Source organism: Carassius carassius, chromosome 18 (genome assembly GCF_963082965.1).
Source record: "Carassius carassius chromosome 18, fCarCar2.1, whole genome shotgun sequence".
In the NCBI taxonomy this organism is placed as follows: domain Eukaryota; kingdom Metazoa; phylum Chordata; class Actinopteri; order Cypriniformes; family Cyprinidae; genus Carassius; species Carassius carassius.
The window spans coordinates 2,889,013-2,907,487 of NC_081772.1; the positions used below are offsets into that span (position 1 = coordinate 2,889,013).

An 18,475-nucleotide genomic window follows, 5' to 3' on the forward strand; every position below is an offset into this window, starting at 1 on the left:
TTAGCAGGGTGAGCTAAGAATTAATCTACACGGGCAGAGATGAGCCACTGCTATCTGTCTGATTAAGCCTATTATATTTACTAATTACAGCCTCTTTTAATAATCCGGGAAGTAGTGCAATTATCAGTGAATGCTAATTACTGTATAATGTCTGCATATGAAAGATATCAGTTTAGTGGCATGAGAATGTGTATTTGGGTCAACCAAAGAGGCATCACTGGGTCTGGCTCCGAATAAGCTGTCAACACAAATGACCTGATAATAATTTTGGCAGAAATCATGTTGTGATTGAAAACATCCGAGCACTCAGAGGTTGAGCGGAGCTGGCGGTGTTTCAGCACCATGGACAGGGCTTGAGCGAGACCTCCTCTAACTATTCAGCCCTGCATTAGGAAAGACAGATGATATGTAAATGAATGCTTTTAAACATAAACTGGCAGAAAATATGGCATTGAAGACATAAGCTACAGGACTGAAAGCATGAGATGTATAGAAGACAAAGGTCTGGTTCTCAAATCTGATTGGATGAATCAAGTTCAAAGCAAATTTACACACACCTTTGACCGCACATGAGTTAATACTATTGAACTTAATACTTTTATGAATAATTTTATTCAGCCAGGATGCTCACAAGTAAATGCAGCCTTTGTGAGCATGAGAGACTACTTTCAAAAACATTTAAAAACATTTTGAAAGGGACTTTGTATTAATGTAGCAAGTTGCCACATTGCATGTAAATATTAATAATTCATATCAATAATAATAATAATATTAAAAATAATAATACTAATGATTTAAATAATAATTTTCATTACAGTTCCTAAATGTTCCAATTTCATGTTTTTTAATTATAGATTTTGACTGCATTATTGATCCACCATATTATTTTGTATACATTGATGCTACAATTGTTTTATTCTGAAATACTAGAGCATGCTTTAGTGTAAACAAGGCAAAAGTAATACAGTAATAAAGTCATTATACAGGATCATGCATGTGTGTCTATATATTCACTGTGTGTCATTTTGTGTGTTATGTGAGCACCGTCTGATTAGTTTTCATCCTTAAGGACTCTAATGTTAATATCAAAGACTTTCCTTCACAAAAGATCTCAATTAAATCAATCTAGCATTGATGTTGTATGAGGGTTTGCGACACTGGGTGCAGCAGTGAAAGGACATCACTTCCTTCATCTTCTCTCCCTTCTTTCTTTTTCTCCCCCTCATCTAACCTAATGGGACCTTCTCCGGGTTGCTAAGTGACCCTTCTCTGTTTCACAGCCACTGATATTATCTCTCCAAAGGGCTGTAATAAATTGCTTCCCTTCCCCCTTGTGCAGGGTAAATGACCTTAAGTTTATTTTACACTTAAGTAAACCAGTTTTTTTTTATTGGGGGGAATGTAACTTGATTAATTCTCATTGGTATGAATGTAATCAAGTCCAGTGTTTTTTCACAATATGTTGTCCATGTCAAATGTAGCCACTCTCTTAAATGTGAAGTGTGTAAAATATACACCAAACACAAAATGATGTTTGACACAGGTGATGTTGCGCCATAGACATGTTCAACCGGCATGGAAATGCTCATGCATCTTGGTGTCAGCGGCCGTCAGGTTCATGTAGTCCATTCTCCCAAAGAAGATCCATTTTCCTGTTTCCACAACGTGGGTGGATCATGCAGTAAAACAAGCGCTAGAAATGGAGGAAGTCCATGTCCGTCATGACTGCCTGTTGAATCAAATCAACACTGTAGATCCCGATAAGTTAAGAACACTCAAAACATTTGATGAAACTTATTGCCTCAAAATATTTGAGTAAACAAACTCACTATTTGTATGATAAGTAGGGCGGGGCTGAGAGCCATGGGAGCCAAGCCTCGTTTCCGTGATCCTACCCCACCCCACTCATCACAATGATAATTATATACAACTCACTTGCATTCATTCAGATCTTTACAGATAAGTGCTAGTTAGCAACAGCACACTGGCATGTAATAATGTACTTAACAAAAAGACTAACAATACTTGCATGTACTTAGTAAAACAACATGCAGTACAGACAGGGGCGTCGGACTGGGGGTAAAACCAGTACTGCTTACCAGGGCCCCAAAGGAAGAGAGGGCCCTTGAAAAGTCTGGAATATATATTTTTAAGAGGGGGGTGGGGGGGTGGAGGGGCATTAGGACTACCTATGCATAGGGCCCAGGATCTTTTAAAATCTATATTGAAAATAAGTTTCTTATGAGAAGTCTCTCCAAGGCTGTATTAATTTGATCATACAGTTTGATCATACAAAATTCAGTAATTATATTTTAATATATTAAATATTTTTACGGTTTAAAATAGCTGTTTTCTATTTGGATATATTTTTAAATGTAATTTATTCCTGTGATCAAAGCTGAATTTTCAGCATTATTTTTCCAGTCTTCAGAGTCACATGATCTTCAGAAATCATTCTAATATGATGATTTACTGCTCAAGAAACATTTCTGATTATGAATGTTGAAAACAGTTGTGCTGCTTCATATTTTTGTGGAAACTGTGAATTTTTTTTCAGGATTCTTTGATGAATTTGGATGAAATTTCAAAAGAACAACATTTATTTATAGAATTATGTATGTTTATAAAATTATACATGTTTTTACTCTATTTTTTTATATCAATTTAATGCATCCTTGCTAAATAGAGTATTAATTCTTTCCAAAGAATTTAAATCTTACTGACCCCAAAATTTAAAATGGTAGTTTTAAATGGTAGCAATGTTTTTTTTTTAAACATTTATTTTATCATGCTCCTGTGCTTTTAAGATATTATTTCACCTTTAAATTTACATTTTTAGTTATGAAAGTTACAGAATGATTTAGTATTTAATTTTTAAAAAGATTAAGGACATTTTAACTCTTCATAATATGAGTTCTTTAACATGCGTTTAAGGGATGTTTAGTCCATCATGATTAGAAACCACTCAAAATATTGCACGTTTGTACATTTTAAATAAAATAACTAACTTGCATTCACTTTTCATAGGTCTTCTTCATCTTCTCTCATAAAACTGTCCACTATGATGCTTTTAATCCATCAATAATGCCTGTTTGCTGTTTGATGGCCATTTGGTCATAGATTTCACCTTCCACACCAACGACCCCTCCATATACGCCCGCCGTTACCCTGCCAATCAGTGGAGCGACTCCTGCTTTAATTCTAAGGAGGTGGGGCAGAGTTTGGCATCTGTTCTCCTGCCCTTATGTGACCCGACCCTGGAGCATCCCGCCGGCTCACCGTCTGACCACAACCACCTCATTCCAGTGTATAATCAGGCCAAGATCCAAGGTCACTATTTCTCATTCTGAATTTCTGAATCAGTACCTAGGAAACAAAACATCACAGAGACTTCAATGTCAGCTCTTTTAAAGAACACCTTAGTAACTGCCTCAAACACCCTAGCAACCCCCAAACAACTAGAACACTCTGGAAAAATGCTCTATAATCCACTCAAAACACTTTAGCAACCAAGAATACCCTAACAACCTGCTAGCCTCCAGAACACTAGAGATTCCATATAAAACACCTTAGCAACTGCATAGAACCCCCTAGCAATGAGAACACTCTAGAAAATCCACTCAAAACTCAGCAACTGCATAGCAGCACCAGGTAACCACCCTAGCATCATAAAGAACATTTTTGCTTGTGCAAACAATTAAGGTATTCTTCAGAAGTGTAACATTTTACAATAACTGTCCCTTTGCAAGAATCAATCAAGTGCTCTTTATGAGTTTATTATAAGATCCAGTGTCCCTTTTTATTAGGATTTTAATACTTTTCTTCCATTTTATAGGCATGCAGGAGTTTAAAACATTTAGCATGTGTTGCGTCTCCCCGTTTTTCCCCCTCATCTAATTCTGACTGACACCGAACTATTGACAGTTCATTTGCATAATCTAATCACGGGCTAAGTGATTATAACAGAATGGACCATCTGTTACACAGAAACAGCATCTGATATGAGATAAACAGCTTTATAATTATATTTGTGGTGTTCCGGTGAAAATGCTATTAATTGTTTGTTTATAAAAACAAGAGTTATGAGGAATAATTTATAATAATTCTCATATACACAGGGGCAAAATCAGGGGTAACTGATTGACCACGCTGGTGTATGAAGCACATAAGATGAACATGCAAAGTAAGGTGTGTCTGTGTGTGTGTGTCTGTGTGTGTGTGTTGTCATTATTTGCTCACCCTCATATCGCCTCACACCTGAGTGAACTATGTATTTAAATACAAATGTGACTTTTTAATATCCTTTTTTATTTTTATTTTTTATTTTTTTGAGAGAACTGGTTCTTGGATCTTTATCATGACTGCTTCGCTGACTTTGAACAGGAAATACGGCAAATCATGGACTCTGCCAAACTAGAGGTCAGTTTCCTGTACATCTAAATCTCTGTTAGAAGCATTTGTTCTGTAAAAAGCCTTACCAGAACATCTTTTGATGTCAGATAAACGCATTAATGCAATTATTTAACATGGTTGAACATGTATGTGTCATGCACCAATCCTTTTAATGCAATGTATTTCATGCATTTAGTTCTGGTGGGGCAGAAATACAACCAAAAATTAAATAAAATAAAACTGGTTCGTCTAAAATACATATAAAGTGAAATCAAATGAAATGAAATGAAATAAAAAAGCTTTCAAATCAGATTTCAGATGCACCAAATGTCTTTGTTCAAGTTTGGCAATATATTGTATGTGGAATAAAATAAAATAAAAATAAATAAAAAACCCTACACAGGTTTCTCTAAAATAAAATAAAATAAAAATCAGACATCAGATGCAACATATGTGTTTGTCCAAGTTAGATAAGCAAACCATCTTGCCCAATAAAATGCAATAAAAAACTACACACAGGTTCCACTAAAAGAAGAACATCAAGCATAATAAAAATAAAATAATATTTTCATATTACGACACAAAAAACAAGACTTTTGTGTCTTCACAGGGTGAGAATGGTTCAGTGTCAATGCAAAAGGCTCTTCAGAATAAACAGAGTTCGATCAGTGTTCTCTGAGGAAGAGAGTTCTGGATTATCTGAAGTACAACAGATACCATCTGACTATGTACGTCTGGCTGTAATCAATATCCATTTAATATTTAAACGTTTTTATTCAGTACTTTATCTGTTTTATCCTGTATTTATTTCCTACATTTGCTGTGCCATATGTTTGGGGGGAACACATTGTGGGGGTTGGGGCTCAAAGATCTTCACAGCAAATAAATAAAGCTTCTTGTTTTGTCAAATGCAAATGTTTGGTGTGTATTGGGTGACAGTACATGTCAAGTATCTGACTTTGCTCTTTTGAATACACCATGTATGCTGTCCAGTATTATATTATTTGATGTCTCCTCGGCGGTGGGGCAGATAAGAGCAGCAGAATGAGGGAAATCTGACCGGTTGTAAAGACGGAGCGCAGCAGCAGCTGTATGATAATGAATGTGGGGCAGAAAATCATAGACGCATGATTCAACAGTCGCATGTCACATAGCTCATCTATTTTAGAATGTTTAGCACTGGTGAATAATGTGACCAGATCAGATATTAAAAACAAAATAAAATAAAAAATTATAAAAAGAAATTAAATAAAAAGAAACTTACACGTGAGATTTTAAATGCAACAAATGGCTTTGTCTAAGTCAGGCAAGTAAACCATCTTGCCTATTAAGCTCAAAGTTAATTGTGGAAATTAATTAAAATTTAAAATAAACACAGGTTCCACCAAACTTCACATTGATAATAATAATAATAACAATAAACTACATAGATTCTTCTAAAATGCACATCAAGTTTAATAAATAAATAAAGCTTATCAGATATCAGATGTGTTTGTCAACGTTTGGCAAGTAAACCATCTTGCACATGAATCTAAAAGTTGGGTATTGAACATGTAATTATTCATATTCATATTCATATTATTATTATTATTATTATTATTATCTTTTTTTTTTTTTTTTTTTTTTTTTTTTTAAATGCAATAAAAACCTACAAATTTTTCTAAATTGCACATCGAGTGTAATAAAATAACAAAAGAAAATAATTTTTAAAACAGCTTACATCAGGTGTTCAAATTAGGCAAGTAGCCCATCTGGCCCAAATGCATCTTGTATGTGTAAATAAAATAAAATGAATGCAATACACATAAATGCTCATGAGTTATGAAACATAAATGCTCAGAGTTATGAAATCACATGCAGCAAATGTGTTTGTCTGCAATTGCAATAATGCCATTTTTGTGACGTTCTCCAAACGATTCGAGGGAGATTATGAGAAATTCCGCTATGACCAGACCGTTGCATTGGAATGACATCATCACACACGAGCACAATGCTGCTGCTGCTGCTGCTGATGATGATGATGATGGCACGAGCGAGATTGCAGACAGGAATGAGTCCGTTTGAACAGAAGGATGATGTGCGACTGTTCCTGCCGCTCGCGCAAGCGTGTCTTTTGTGATGCAAACAAGAGGAGCCTCTTTTATGAATTATGTATGCGCGCAATGAGTGATTAATACGTCCCGCATTCAACTGTCGCACATGTCCGGAGCCCGCGGGCGTCTGATTTATATATTTAATTAGTCGCGAGACAAATATTACGCATGCAACTTGCAGGCCTTTTGCAGCACGAACTGATTTAAGGACGTTTGGTTTAAAACTGCGCCGCTTTGCGCGCGTGAGCATTAACAACGGAACTTCTTTGTTGCCATTTCCCCCTTTTAATTTGAAATTCTGATGCTCGAAGAGCGAAGGAGCCCCTAAAAGGTGGCTGACAAAGGCAGGGCACGTGTGCATTGACGGGAAGCATCAAAGCGTGAAAAGAGGAGGAACCAGCGTGTGCCTAAAGCATCCTAATATAATAAACCTCAGGTACATCTGCCCGAGCAATCTGCAGACCCTCCCATCTCCAAATCCACAGAGATTTCAGCTACATCTGATTGGAGGAGGCAGCGAGGGGCGAGAACAATGTCATCATTCCTGCTTAAAAAGACTGCTGCTATGCCTCCGTGATGGAAAGATCACCGCACGCGTCCAAATATAGTACCAGGTGTGCCTCTGATTCTAACCCGTCTGAAGTGCCTTTCAGCTGGCGAAGATGCCGAGAGGATTTTTAGTCAAGAGAAATAAGAAAGCGACACCTGTTTCATACCGCGTCCGGTCGGAGGAGGATGAGCAGGGCGCGTTTCCAAGCGCGCAGCAGGACGCGGCGGGCGCGCACCGCCCGGCGTCGCCGCGCACGGACTCGGTGCAGCCGGTGCAGTTCGGGAACCCAGAGGTTGTGTACCGATCCATGTACAGTCCAACCCGACCCGTGAGCAGAGAGCACGAGAGGGCGTGTTTGGAAAGACGCTTCAATCTCAGCTCGCCCATTTCGGCGGAGTCCTTCCCGGCGGCGCCCAACGGCTCCGATCACGCGCCCTTCGCTCCAGTGGATCTTAAAATCGGCACCAGCAACAGCACCAGAACCGGCACCACATTAACCACCAAACGACCCGCATCAGACACAGAGCGCAAAGGAAAACCAGCATCCAAGAAAGCCAAAGCTATGCGCAAACTGCAGTTTGAGGACGAAGTCACCACTTCCCCGGTTCTGGGATTGAAGATCAAAGAAGGTCCGGTGGAGCAAAAACCCAGATCTCAGTGCACAGGCAGCGACAAGCCGCTAGGAGAGTTCGTGTGTCAGCTGTGTAGAGAGGCATACGCCGATCCCTTCTCTCTAGCCCAACACAAATGCTCAAGAATCGTCCGGATCGAGTACAGATGCCCCGAATGCGACAAGCTCTTCAGCTGCCCGGCAAACTTGGCCTCGCACCGGCGGTGGCACAAACCCAAAACAGCACCGCAGAACCCGGAGAGCAATAAAACCCCCGCGCCTCAAAAAGAGGAGACTTCCAGCGACAGAGATACTCCGAGTCCTGAACTTTCCGAATCCGGATCCGAAGACGGGCTTTATGATTGCCAGCACTGTGGGAGGAAGTTCAAACGTCAGGCGTACCTGAAAAAGCACGTGATGGCGCACCACGACGCGTGCGATAAATCCCAAAGTCAGGCGCCGCTGAATCTGAGCGCGTCCGAGTGCCACAGCCACCTGTGCCCGGTGTGCGGAGAAAACTTCCCCAGCAGAGTGAGCCAGGAGCGGCACATCCGTCTGCTGCACTCGGCGCAGATCTACCCCTGCAAATACTGCCCAGCCATGTTCTACAGCTCGCCGGGACTCACGAGACACATCAACAAATGCCACCCGTCGGAAAACAGGCAGGTGATCCTGCTTCAGATGCCTGTGCGTCCAGCCTGCTGAAGCAAAGCTGTGCCTTAAACCAGTGCTTCTCTACCCACCTCTCGGATAACTCAGGAGCGGTTGACCTCCAAACCGGGTCGGGAAGCACTGCATTAACCCACAGAATAGACCTGGACGAGCACCAGATGAGACTATTTTCAAATTTAAGGTAGTTGATCTACAACAGGTTAGACTGTTCGCTTATTTTTCTAGGATCTCCGCACAAGTGCTTTTAGCTTTTAGACCTAAGAATCCTAGAACATGCCTTGAATTCACAGGCTGTATATATGTCTCCATCGTCTCTAGCTTTAATAGAGCTTGTGAATCTGTGGACTTTGACTGTAGCTTTCCAAACAACCTTCTGACAAGGGTTTCTCCCTTTAGTGTAGCCAGAAATGCCTTGAATTAGATCTTGACATGCTGTAAAACTGCCTTAATCATGTAAATGTTGGAGTGATTGCGGTTGCTGATAATAATTTTTATATTGTTGTAATTCTTCTTCTTCTTGTGTGTATATGTTTGTGATTTATTTATCTTATTATTATTTATTTATTTCAAATGTTTTATTTAAATTATTTGTCTGCCTATCATTTGTGATTGATTTTGAAATTTGTCTCGAGGGCCAAATGTTTCATTTATTGATCTAAAGATCGATCTCTGTCAATGCTGAAAGTCTGAAATTTACTCTGCATCAGATACAATCGTTTATTAATTTATTATTATTTTTCTACATGTTCAGTGCTTGTGTGTTTCTGCAGTTCTGCTATCTGTCCAAAAATACTTATAATAATAATAATAAAGTCCAAAAATTCAAATGGGATCCACTCGTGATGTGACATTCCAGCAATCTGTTGTCATGTGGAAACCCAGACACTGTGAACAAAGAAATTCATCATCTTCAATGAAATGTGTCTAACTTGATTCTGTACCAAGATATGTCTGCACTTAATAAAAAACATCAACCTAAACAATCTGTTTGTCTGTGACTAATTACATCCTGAGACTTCCTCTAACAGCATCAAACTCATTATGAAAAGTAATTTCACAAGCTCTCAACACAAGACAGACCACAGTACTGTTTTAAAACATCAATGAAACTTTTTTTTTTTACTTTTTTGAATAATTAAAAAAATCTATGACTATGAGGCTAAATGGAAAATATACTTTCTAATGAACTGTTAAAAAGCTAAAATGTTATTAAAAACAGTGAAACTTGAAAACAATATACAATTTATGTGTGGGTGTGTGTATGTAAACATTTCAATTTTAAAATAAAATCTGTAGATCTTTTTAGGAAACAATATTATTAAATTAATTACTAATAAATACTGAAGAGAGAATTCACCATAGACACCAAATCCCACAATGCAGCACCTCAGACACACTGCTGTTATGCAGACAGCCTCTCAAAGGCCATGGGACACACACACACACACACACACACACACACAAACACAAACTTCCACAAACAGCCTCACCCCAGGGCTGAGAACAAGAAACTCATAGATCTGAAAGAAATACACACAAAAACACCATGGTAAGGCAGCCTTGGGCTAGTTCTCAATTTTTACTCCAATTAATATTTCTCACAGCAAGTCATTTCTATATAAACAGAAACCCTAAATTATATTTCCACTGTCATTGCCCAGGAAACACATTTACCCAGATACTGAACCTGATATTTATTGACATCGATTAGAGAAAATATGTTTGTTTACTTGTTATTTAATGACATTTCAGCTAATAGTAAAACAATGTAGCACAAAACACGTAATTCATAAAGCAAAAATGTAAATGTTTAAAACATTACAAAAATCAAATCACTGTTTAGGCAAAAAGAAATAGTAATTAATGAATTGGATACAATTTATACACATGTGACAACCTGCCCCAGCCTAACATTTATGATAAAAGTCATTATTTTAACATATTTCCATCTTGTATAAAAGCTGTTAGTTGCTTGATATGGATATTTAAAAAATAAAAACCTGCATAGAAAATACTAGAAAATACCGTAAAATAATATTATCTTTGCAAATAAATATATTGAATTGTGATATTCTATATATACTGTATATGTATGTATGTTTGTATGTATGTATATATACAAATGGTCTATAGTAGCATGAGCTGAAAAACTGCACACACACACACACACACACACACACACATACTTATACAAAAAGTAGAAAATGCTGTTAAAATAGCTTTTGATGGAGTAAGTCACATCACTACTTGAAACTTCACATGCAATACTCATCTTGAGTATTAATTATTTTTTGTGTACATTCCATCAGTGTATTTTATTACAGAATGCAACCCTCTGTGACCCCGTAATCACTAACTAATTTGCATGTATGCACATGCGCACTGCTCCAGACTATGTGCACCACTCCCTGTGTGTATGTGTGTGTGTGTGAGTGTGTGTGTGTGTGTGTGTGTGGATGACAGGTGGAGAGCAGCTGCAAAGCGGGCTGGCGAAGATAACAACAGATAAAGCCTTTTCACACACACACACACACACACACACACACACACACACACACACACACACACACACACACACACACACACACACTGTGGCCAACATTTACAAACCAGAACAAAACAAGGTAATGGCATCTGAAGATACAGCAAACAACAAGCTAATATGATTTACAGCTGAAACCGATCATACACACACAAATGAGCATCAACAGTGTGATCAATCAGCATTAGTTCAGCATCATTGAGAGGCTGGATGTTGACTTTACTTGCCTCTCAGAATGACTGGCCTGTAGTGTGTGTCCTAATGATTTAACTGGACACATTTCAGCTAGTATCAATCATCTGAGGTCTGATCCATGGAGCTGGTGCATGCTGGGAGAGAGAATGAGACTGATTAATAGCACTTCCTTTGCTAACAATAAAGTACCAGCAATTAACAGCTAACAGAATATTCTCAAAACATTCTAAGTTATGAACAAATGTTCTTGCAGTAATGTTCAGTTATCTTGGTCTTTAATCATTCTCAAAACGTTAGCACAAAAATATTATTTATACAGTTTTTTTCGACTGCTAAACGACAGTGAGCACAACTGGAGCTACATGTGCAAAACTCTAACTACAGTCTGCACTACCAACAGTCACCTGAGCTAAACAGTTCACATCACCTGCAAAACTCGTTCCAAGCAACACAACTCTTAACACATGGCTCAAAACAGACTCAGTGCAGCCAAACACTACACACAACCCTCACTGAGATAACACACACCGTCACTCAGAACACACCGAGAGGAAAAACTCTAGCATCAAACACCAATACAGAAAATACTCACTTTTCATCTTTACAGAAAAAGTCATATTTTCTTCAAAGAAAGGAGTGACATTCTTTCACATTATTTATTTACATTTTTAGAACATAAAAATTCTTTAAGGTAAATGAAAATTAGCAGTTTGCTTCAATAGTCTGTAGTAATTAACGGAATTACAGTAATGAGAAAAAAAAGGTATAAACTAAAAGTACACTGTAATTCGAACAAACAATTTTCAGGGCTAATCCTGAAATTGCAATCAGCAGTGTTTGAAATCTCTTCTGTTTTGAATGTGTGGTTCACTGTTCTGACAGCAGTGTGTTAGCATTTGAACAAAGTGCTGTAAATCCACAGTGTTGTGCAGGTTGTGGTTAAAGTCGTGGGATAAGTGTGTAAAGTTTTGAAAACTGTGTTCAAGCAATGAAAAACGAACTAGAGTTTGGTTCACATGAACTGCTGCTGTGCAGACTGTAGTAAGAGTTTTGCACATGTGACTCCAGTTGTGCCCACTGTGCCCCAAATGTGAAGTTTTGGATGTTGCAGAACATTCCGAAATAAAGTTTTCATTACTTAATGGAAAAGTTAACAAAATGTATTGCCGAGGTTCTCTCAAAGTTATGAACAATTGTTCTTCCAAGTAATATTAACTGAACATCCATTCAGTTATCTGGTCTTTAATAATGTTCTCAAAACATTAGTACAAAAACATTGTTTATACATTGTTCGTGGAATGTTTTGTCCTAAAACGATTGTTCCAAAGTAACATTCCTTTAATGTTTACAAAGTGATAAAATAGAACATTTCAGCAACATTTCTCCAAGAGATCTGAGCTGCTATCAACATTCATTTTATAGCCCTATTACTGCACATGAACAAATATCTCATTTGTGTCTGCTTTCAATCTCCTGAAGATTTATTTTCTGTAGCAAAAGTCAATTTCAGTTGAATGATAAAGTTTTTTCCTCTTTAGCTAGATGTTGTTCTGCTGTTTTCTTCAACTGCTTCAATCACTCTATATAGACTAATACAATCAGATACAACAATAATTTCTGAAATATTTATTGCAATATAGGCTACTGATAAATTGAATATTCTGGAGTGGATGCTTTCAACTGATTTGTGTTGAATGTTATCGTTGGAATGGAAATATGGATCTTTTATTTGTAAACAATGACATACAACTAGCGAGCTAAGCCAGTAATACTGTCAGTATTGTGTAAACATCGCTGAAGACGTGAAAAGAGGAACATTTAAGTCATTTAAGCCGGAACCGCTACTATTGATTCAATTTTGATCATTCAGTTCAAGCGATTCAAGCGACACATTTAAAAGATCTGACCAAAATTTCTGTGTGTGAGGGTACATTGCCAAAACAAATGAATTAATTTTCCTCAGAAGAGACAAAAATATCAATTCACTTCAATGACAGACTTATGTAATAATTACGTCCATAATTATTGGTAATAACCCATTATTGGATGGGTTAAATGCAGAGCACGAATTCTGAGTATGGGTCACTATACTTGGCTGTATATCACTTCACTTCACTTCAAAAGCATTTGGTGAAATTCGGATTAATTTATTAATCTCTTGTTTGACCTCTTCATATGACATGTCCCTACCAACATCCAGCAACTACTAAATTGTCCCTAGCAATAATTTTGATCAAATGGTTAAATGTCTGTTGTCTGCCATTATGTGCCCACCAAAGCCAAAATCCCTTGCAACAATTAAACTGAGATCTACATTTAGTATCCTCAGCTATGAAAGCGCATTAAAATGCATGTCTTTGTGTTTGGTGTGTCACAACAATGTGGCATTATGAAAACAAATCTCTCTCTTCATATGAGCGTGTGTCACACGTGTAAAGAGAGGTCACACCTGCCTGCTGCAGCTCGCACTCGTCTGTTTGTCATCCCTTTCTCCGCCTGCTGTCTTTCCTCAGAAGTAAACACTGGTTGAGCGGGTGGACGGAGGCGTGCAGTCTGGTGCGTGGCAGCTCTTATCTGGCCTGCACTCAGACAAAGAGACGGAGAGGAAAGTAAACACTTGCACTTTCAGTCCTACAGAAAAGCACACAAACCTCAAGGCATTTTCCAGTGTGGCAGGTGTTGCTGTCATGGACTAACATACACACACACACACACACAAAGGAAATTACAGTATGGTTAAAACATTCAACCAGTTAGTGCTGTGAAAGAGAATGAAGGCTTGTTTAGCCTTAGATTACCAAATCTAATTCAGCGTGCAATAAAGATTTAATTCACACACAGCTGCAGCTCAGATATTCTTAAAAATGTCACTTTTAGTATTCATAGACAAATGTCTATATATAGACACACTCTACAATTCAAAAGTTTGGTGTCAGTAAGTTAATGTTTCTAAAAAAAAATCTATCTTTTTTAGAAGATAAATGCTATTTTGGTCTTGTTTTCATTTGTACAAATATTTAAACATTCTTAAGTCAAGGTACATTTACTTGAGAAGCAAGATATAAAGTCTTGTTTGTGCTTCAAACTAGGGGGAAAAAATCCATCAGTGGGGTCAGAAAATAAACTTAACTCAAAAGGATACCACTGGCAGATGTTTTATCTTATTTTAAGTAAAAAAAATTATATAATTTAGATTTTTTTTCCTTTCCGAAAACAGACTTAATATCTTAAATCTTAATTTAAGAATGTTTAGATATGTAAAATAAAACAAAAATGAGTAAGGACCTTTTTTTTCGCAGGATAAACAACTAAGAAATAAAAGAGATGTTCTCTCTCACTCTTTATCTGTGTGTGTGTGTGTGTGTGTGTGTGTGTGTGTGTGTGTGTGTGTGTGTGTGTGTGTGTGTGTGTGTGTGTTAAGTGTTGGCCGGTTTGGAGTGTCAGTTAAATGTGGCACATGTCTATTGTGTTTTGGGACCCCAGACCCTCACACAATTCAGCAGGAGGTTTGCAGACGGCTTTCTGTGGTGGGGGGAACACAGCTGATCCACACAAAAGACTCGGACCTCCTGTTCTCAAGCAGCACACAATACCCCGACCCTAATGCTTGTAAATCTATTCACTGATCAGAGCGCATGGCAGCACGCCGGTCCCAGTGCATTTACAAAACGAGAGACCAAAAAGTGTGACAAAGATGCTAAAACGTCTGAGAGGTTTAACAGGACAGAAATGTGTGCAAAAAAACGTTTAGTTTCAGAAATTACAAACTACCATCAAACAAAACGGTTCACATGGTTTGTAAAATACTGATCGTTACTTGCATATGATTTAGTTGAAACAATTTTCACTCAAAAACTGCTAGTAAATTTCACAAACAATTACCAAAAAAAAATTGCAAGTTAGATTGATTTAAACATGAAATTCTCAAGTAGAAAGACTGAAATAGGATTTACAACTTTTAAATTATTTATTTCAGTGCATGTACTTTGCAATTTTGCACCTTTTTACACAATCATTATAAAATTTTACCATAGTTTCTATCTTGATATGCACATAACAGGGTTATTATAGTTAACTAAAACAATAAATCCTTTATGAACCTTGAAATAAAAACAAATGTTAATTTAAATAAAACATAAAAAAGCAAACATTTTTATTTCAGATAGTTGCCGATTACTCATTTTGATTTAGTTAACTTAATATATTAAAATAAATAAAATTACAACAACAAAAAAAAACAATTTAAAAAGTATATATGCATATTTAAAATTTAAAAAAAAAAGCTAAAATTAGAATGAATATATAAATGTTTTGGTACTGAAATACATAAGTTTAAATTATTGAAGTAAGTTAAGTTACTAACAAAACTGAAATAAAAATAAATGAAAGCAAAACTATAAGAAATACAAAAAAGCCTAATAAAAATGGCAAAAGCACATAAGAAATAAACTTAAATCAGAACTAACTTAATTAAAATGAAAGTAAAAACTGAAAATCTAAAAAATAAAAACTAATTCAAAACAATTTATAAAAACTATAATAGTATCTTAATTATACTAAAATAACACTAACACTTTGTTGCACAAAAGTGAACTGAGGATAACCTTAGAGGAATCTACAACCATCAAAACACACTCACTCATGGCTGTGTGTCTCTGAGCTCGTCAGTATTCAGGTTGTTGAAAGTTCGGCGCTGGGCGGGGCTGTGTTTCAGGAAGCACGACCATAATTATGCAAATGACTGGCTCCCCCACCTGCCAGCCTCCTCCCGTCACCGTCAGACTGCTGATCGGGCCAGACCGCTACGGGCACAACCTGCACATGTCTGCACACACACACACACACACACACACACACACACACAGATGATGTCTCTCCCCGAAGTGCTTGGATAGATAGATATGTGATCCATGACATCAATTTCAAACTGTGTTATTAATGCGTTCGGCTTTGTTGAACATACAACAAATGCATCCTGCAGAACACACACAAAAAAAAAAAAAGGAGAAAGAGACACTTTGGGGACAAAACACTTATAAATGTCCTCTAAAAGTAAGAAAACTGCTTTTTGAGGATGTCCTCAAAGGTCTTTATTATTCCTAATTAAAAGTACATCATGCTTCAAGTCTTTGGTATGTCTTAATTTACATACCCCTGTAAACTTCTGTGTGTGTGTGTGTGTGTGTGTGTGTGTGTGTGTGTGTGTGTGTGTGTGTGTGTGTGTATGTTTCTCCAATTCAGTTTCAGCTGCTGTTTAATGAATGCATGGAAACAAACACTTGTCCCTCCTCTTCAAAGCCACAAAGAATTCGTTACTCATTTAATGTACAAGAAAGAAAGAGAGAGAGAAAGAAATAATTAAACTGCTTCAAATGTGTGAACTATTTAATTTGTTTGTGCATTTTAGCATTAAAAATGCTTAAGTATTATTTTAGCATTATTTAGAATTTATTAATATTTTGACTAGCTTTTTTTATATTACATTTTTTATTTTATCTTTAGTTTATATTTTAGTAATTTTATAGTAAAATTTGCCATTTTATTATTTTCTTGTATTTCTGCTATTTATTTCTTATTATTTTATTTATTTTGCTATTATTTGTATATTATAATAACTTTTATTAATTTTTGAATGAGCTTTTATTTTAGGTTTTCATTTCATTTTAAGCATAGGTTTTTGTAATTTCATATACTTTATATACTTTTATATACTACCATTTTTAGTAGTGTTTTATATTATATTCAATTCATTTTATTAATTTATTTTTATTATTATAGTATTTAACTACTATCTTGATATTTTCATCTTATTTTAAGTTTAAGTTTTAGTAATTTTATTATGTATTTTGCTATTTTTTATTAATTATTGCTTTTAAATATTTCTATTTAGATTTATTTTTCATCTTTAGTTTCAGCAACAGTTACATCAATAATTTAAATGTATTTCAGTTAGTTGCCAAGACGACATTGCTAATTTTTTGTTAGGTTTTTAATCTAATATTTATATTTTATTATACTTTTTTATTTTATTTAAATTATCTAAAATCATTTTTAATCATTTTAGACAACAGAATAACAACTCTGGTTTAATAGACAACGTTCTTAGAAAATGGCATTAAAAGAATCATGATTGAACAATATATGAATAAAGTTCAATTTACTTTTTATACTGTTCTGACAATAAGTGTATGTAAAATTGTCAAGCAGCTTGGTGAATTAATAGGCCAACAGAATTCAACTGTTATATCGGTATTTACAATGGCTTTATGAGTGTATCATCCAATCAGAACTATCACATAATCAGGTAACACTGATTTTAAATGTTTTGATAAACTGAAATCATAAAGTCAGTCTGAATCTGACCTTGTCTCATCCCGACTCGTGGAAATGAACAGTCTGTGGAGCTGCAGGGTACAGCGTGTGTGTGTGTCCTCTGGGGCTTTCTGTCTGGCCCCTGTATCTGCATCTATTCTGGGTAGGGGTTGTGGTTAAGCTCGTGTTGCCAGGGCCGGGAGTCGGTGTTCGGGCGCAGGGCGGGTGACAGCATTGGTGGGCTGTCAGGACGGCGAGAGGCCGTCTGGCACACGGGGAGCAGAGCCTCGGCGGTGATCTGGCACGTGCCGTCACAGCAGGGCCCAACAGAACCGTGACAAATCGCTGAAAGAGCCCATTCAAGAGTGCAACACCATGCACCTGAGGACGCTGTCAGAGGACAAACACACACAGATGCACACATCAGAATTCCAGCATCATTAACACACAAACACATCCTGTAGAAATGCATCCTGCTCAGGAACACAAATACAAATCAGTACAGCTTAAAACATACAATCCATTCTTCTTTAATTCAAACGAAATCTTTTAACTACCTTAAATTGTGTTGCTCAGTAGCTCGTTAGATTTAATTGATAAACTCTGCAAGATGATTCTCCAAAAAATTCTCTTTCATAATTTTGGCTCTGTATGCCACCAGTATTGAATTAAAATGAAACTATCAAGATGAAACTGAAGTGCAGACTTTAAACTTTAATTCAAAAATATAACATTAAATGATTAGGAATTACAACCATTTTTATTTCCCCCATTCCAGGGGCTCAAATGTAATTGGACAAATAAATGTAATCATAAATAAAAAGTTAATTTTTAATATTTTGTTGAGAATATTTTGTGAGCAAAGACTGCCTTAAGTCTAGAACTCATGGACGTCACTAGAGACTGGGTTTCCTTTTTTGTGATGCTTTGCCAGGCCTTTACTGCATCTGACTTCAGTGGTTGTTTGTTTGTTGCTCTTTCTGCCTTCAGTTTTGTCTTAAGCAAGTGAAATTCATGCTCAGTGCGGTTGAGATCATGAGATTGACTTGGCCAAAGCAAAATATTTCACTTTTTTTACCTTCAAAAACTCCTGGGTTGCTTTTGCTGTA

The 18,475-nt window shown here is 36.6% G+C and overlaps 1 protein-coding gene and 1 long non-coding RNA gene across 2 annotated transcripts; one reads left to right on the forward strand and one right to left on the reverse strand.

The window, feature by feature from the left end:
* Positions 1-7,021: 7,021 nt before the first annotated feature.
* On the forward strand, positions 7,022-9,300 carry LOC132092111 (insulinoma-associated protein 1a). Its single transcript, XM_059498198.1, has one exon. It carries the CDS (start codon positions 7,148-7,150, stop codon positions 8,348-8,350), a length of 1,203 nt encoding a protein of 400 aa, XP_059354181.1. The 5' UTR covers positions 7,022-7,147; the 3' UTR covers positions 8,351-9,300.
* Positions 9,301-13,509: 4,209 nt separating this feature from the next.
* Positions 13,510-17,751, reverse strand: LOC132091770 (uncharacterized). Its single transcript, XR_009422125.1, has 3 exons — positions 17,418-17,751; positions 15,694-15,879; positions 13,510-13,633 (listed from the first exon to the last, which is right to left on the reverse strand). It is a non-coding gene; the product is annotated as an uncharacterized LOC132091770 (long non-coding RNA).
* Positions 17,752-18,475: the final 724 nt, after the last annotated feature.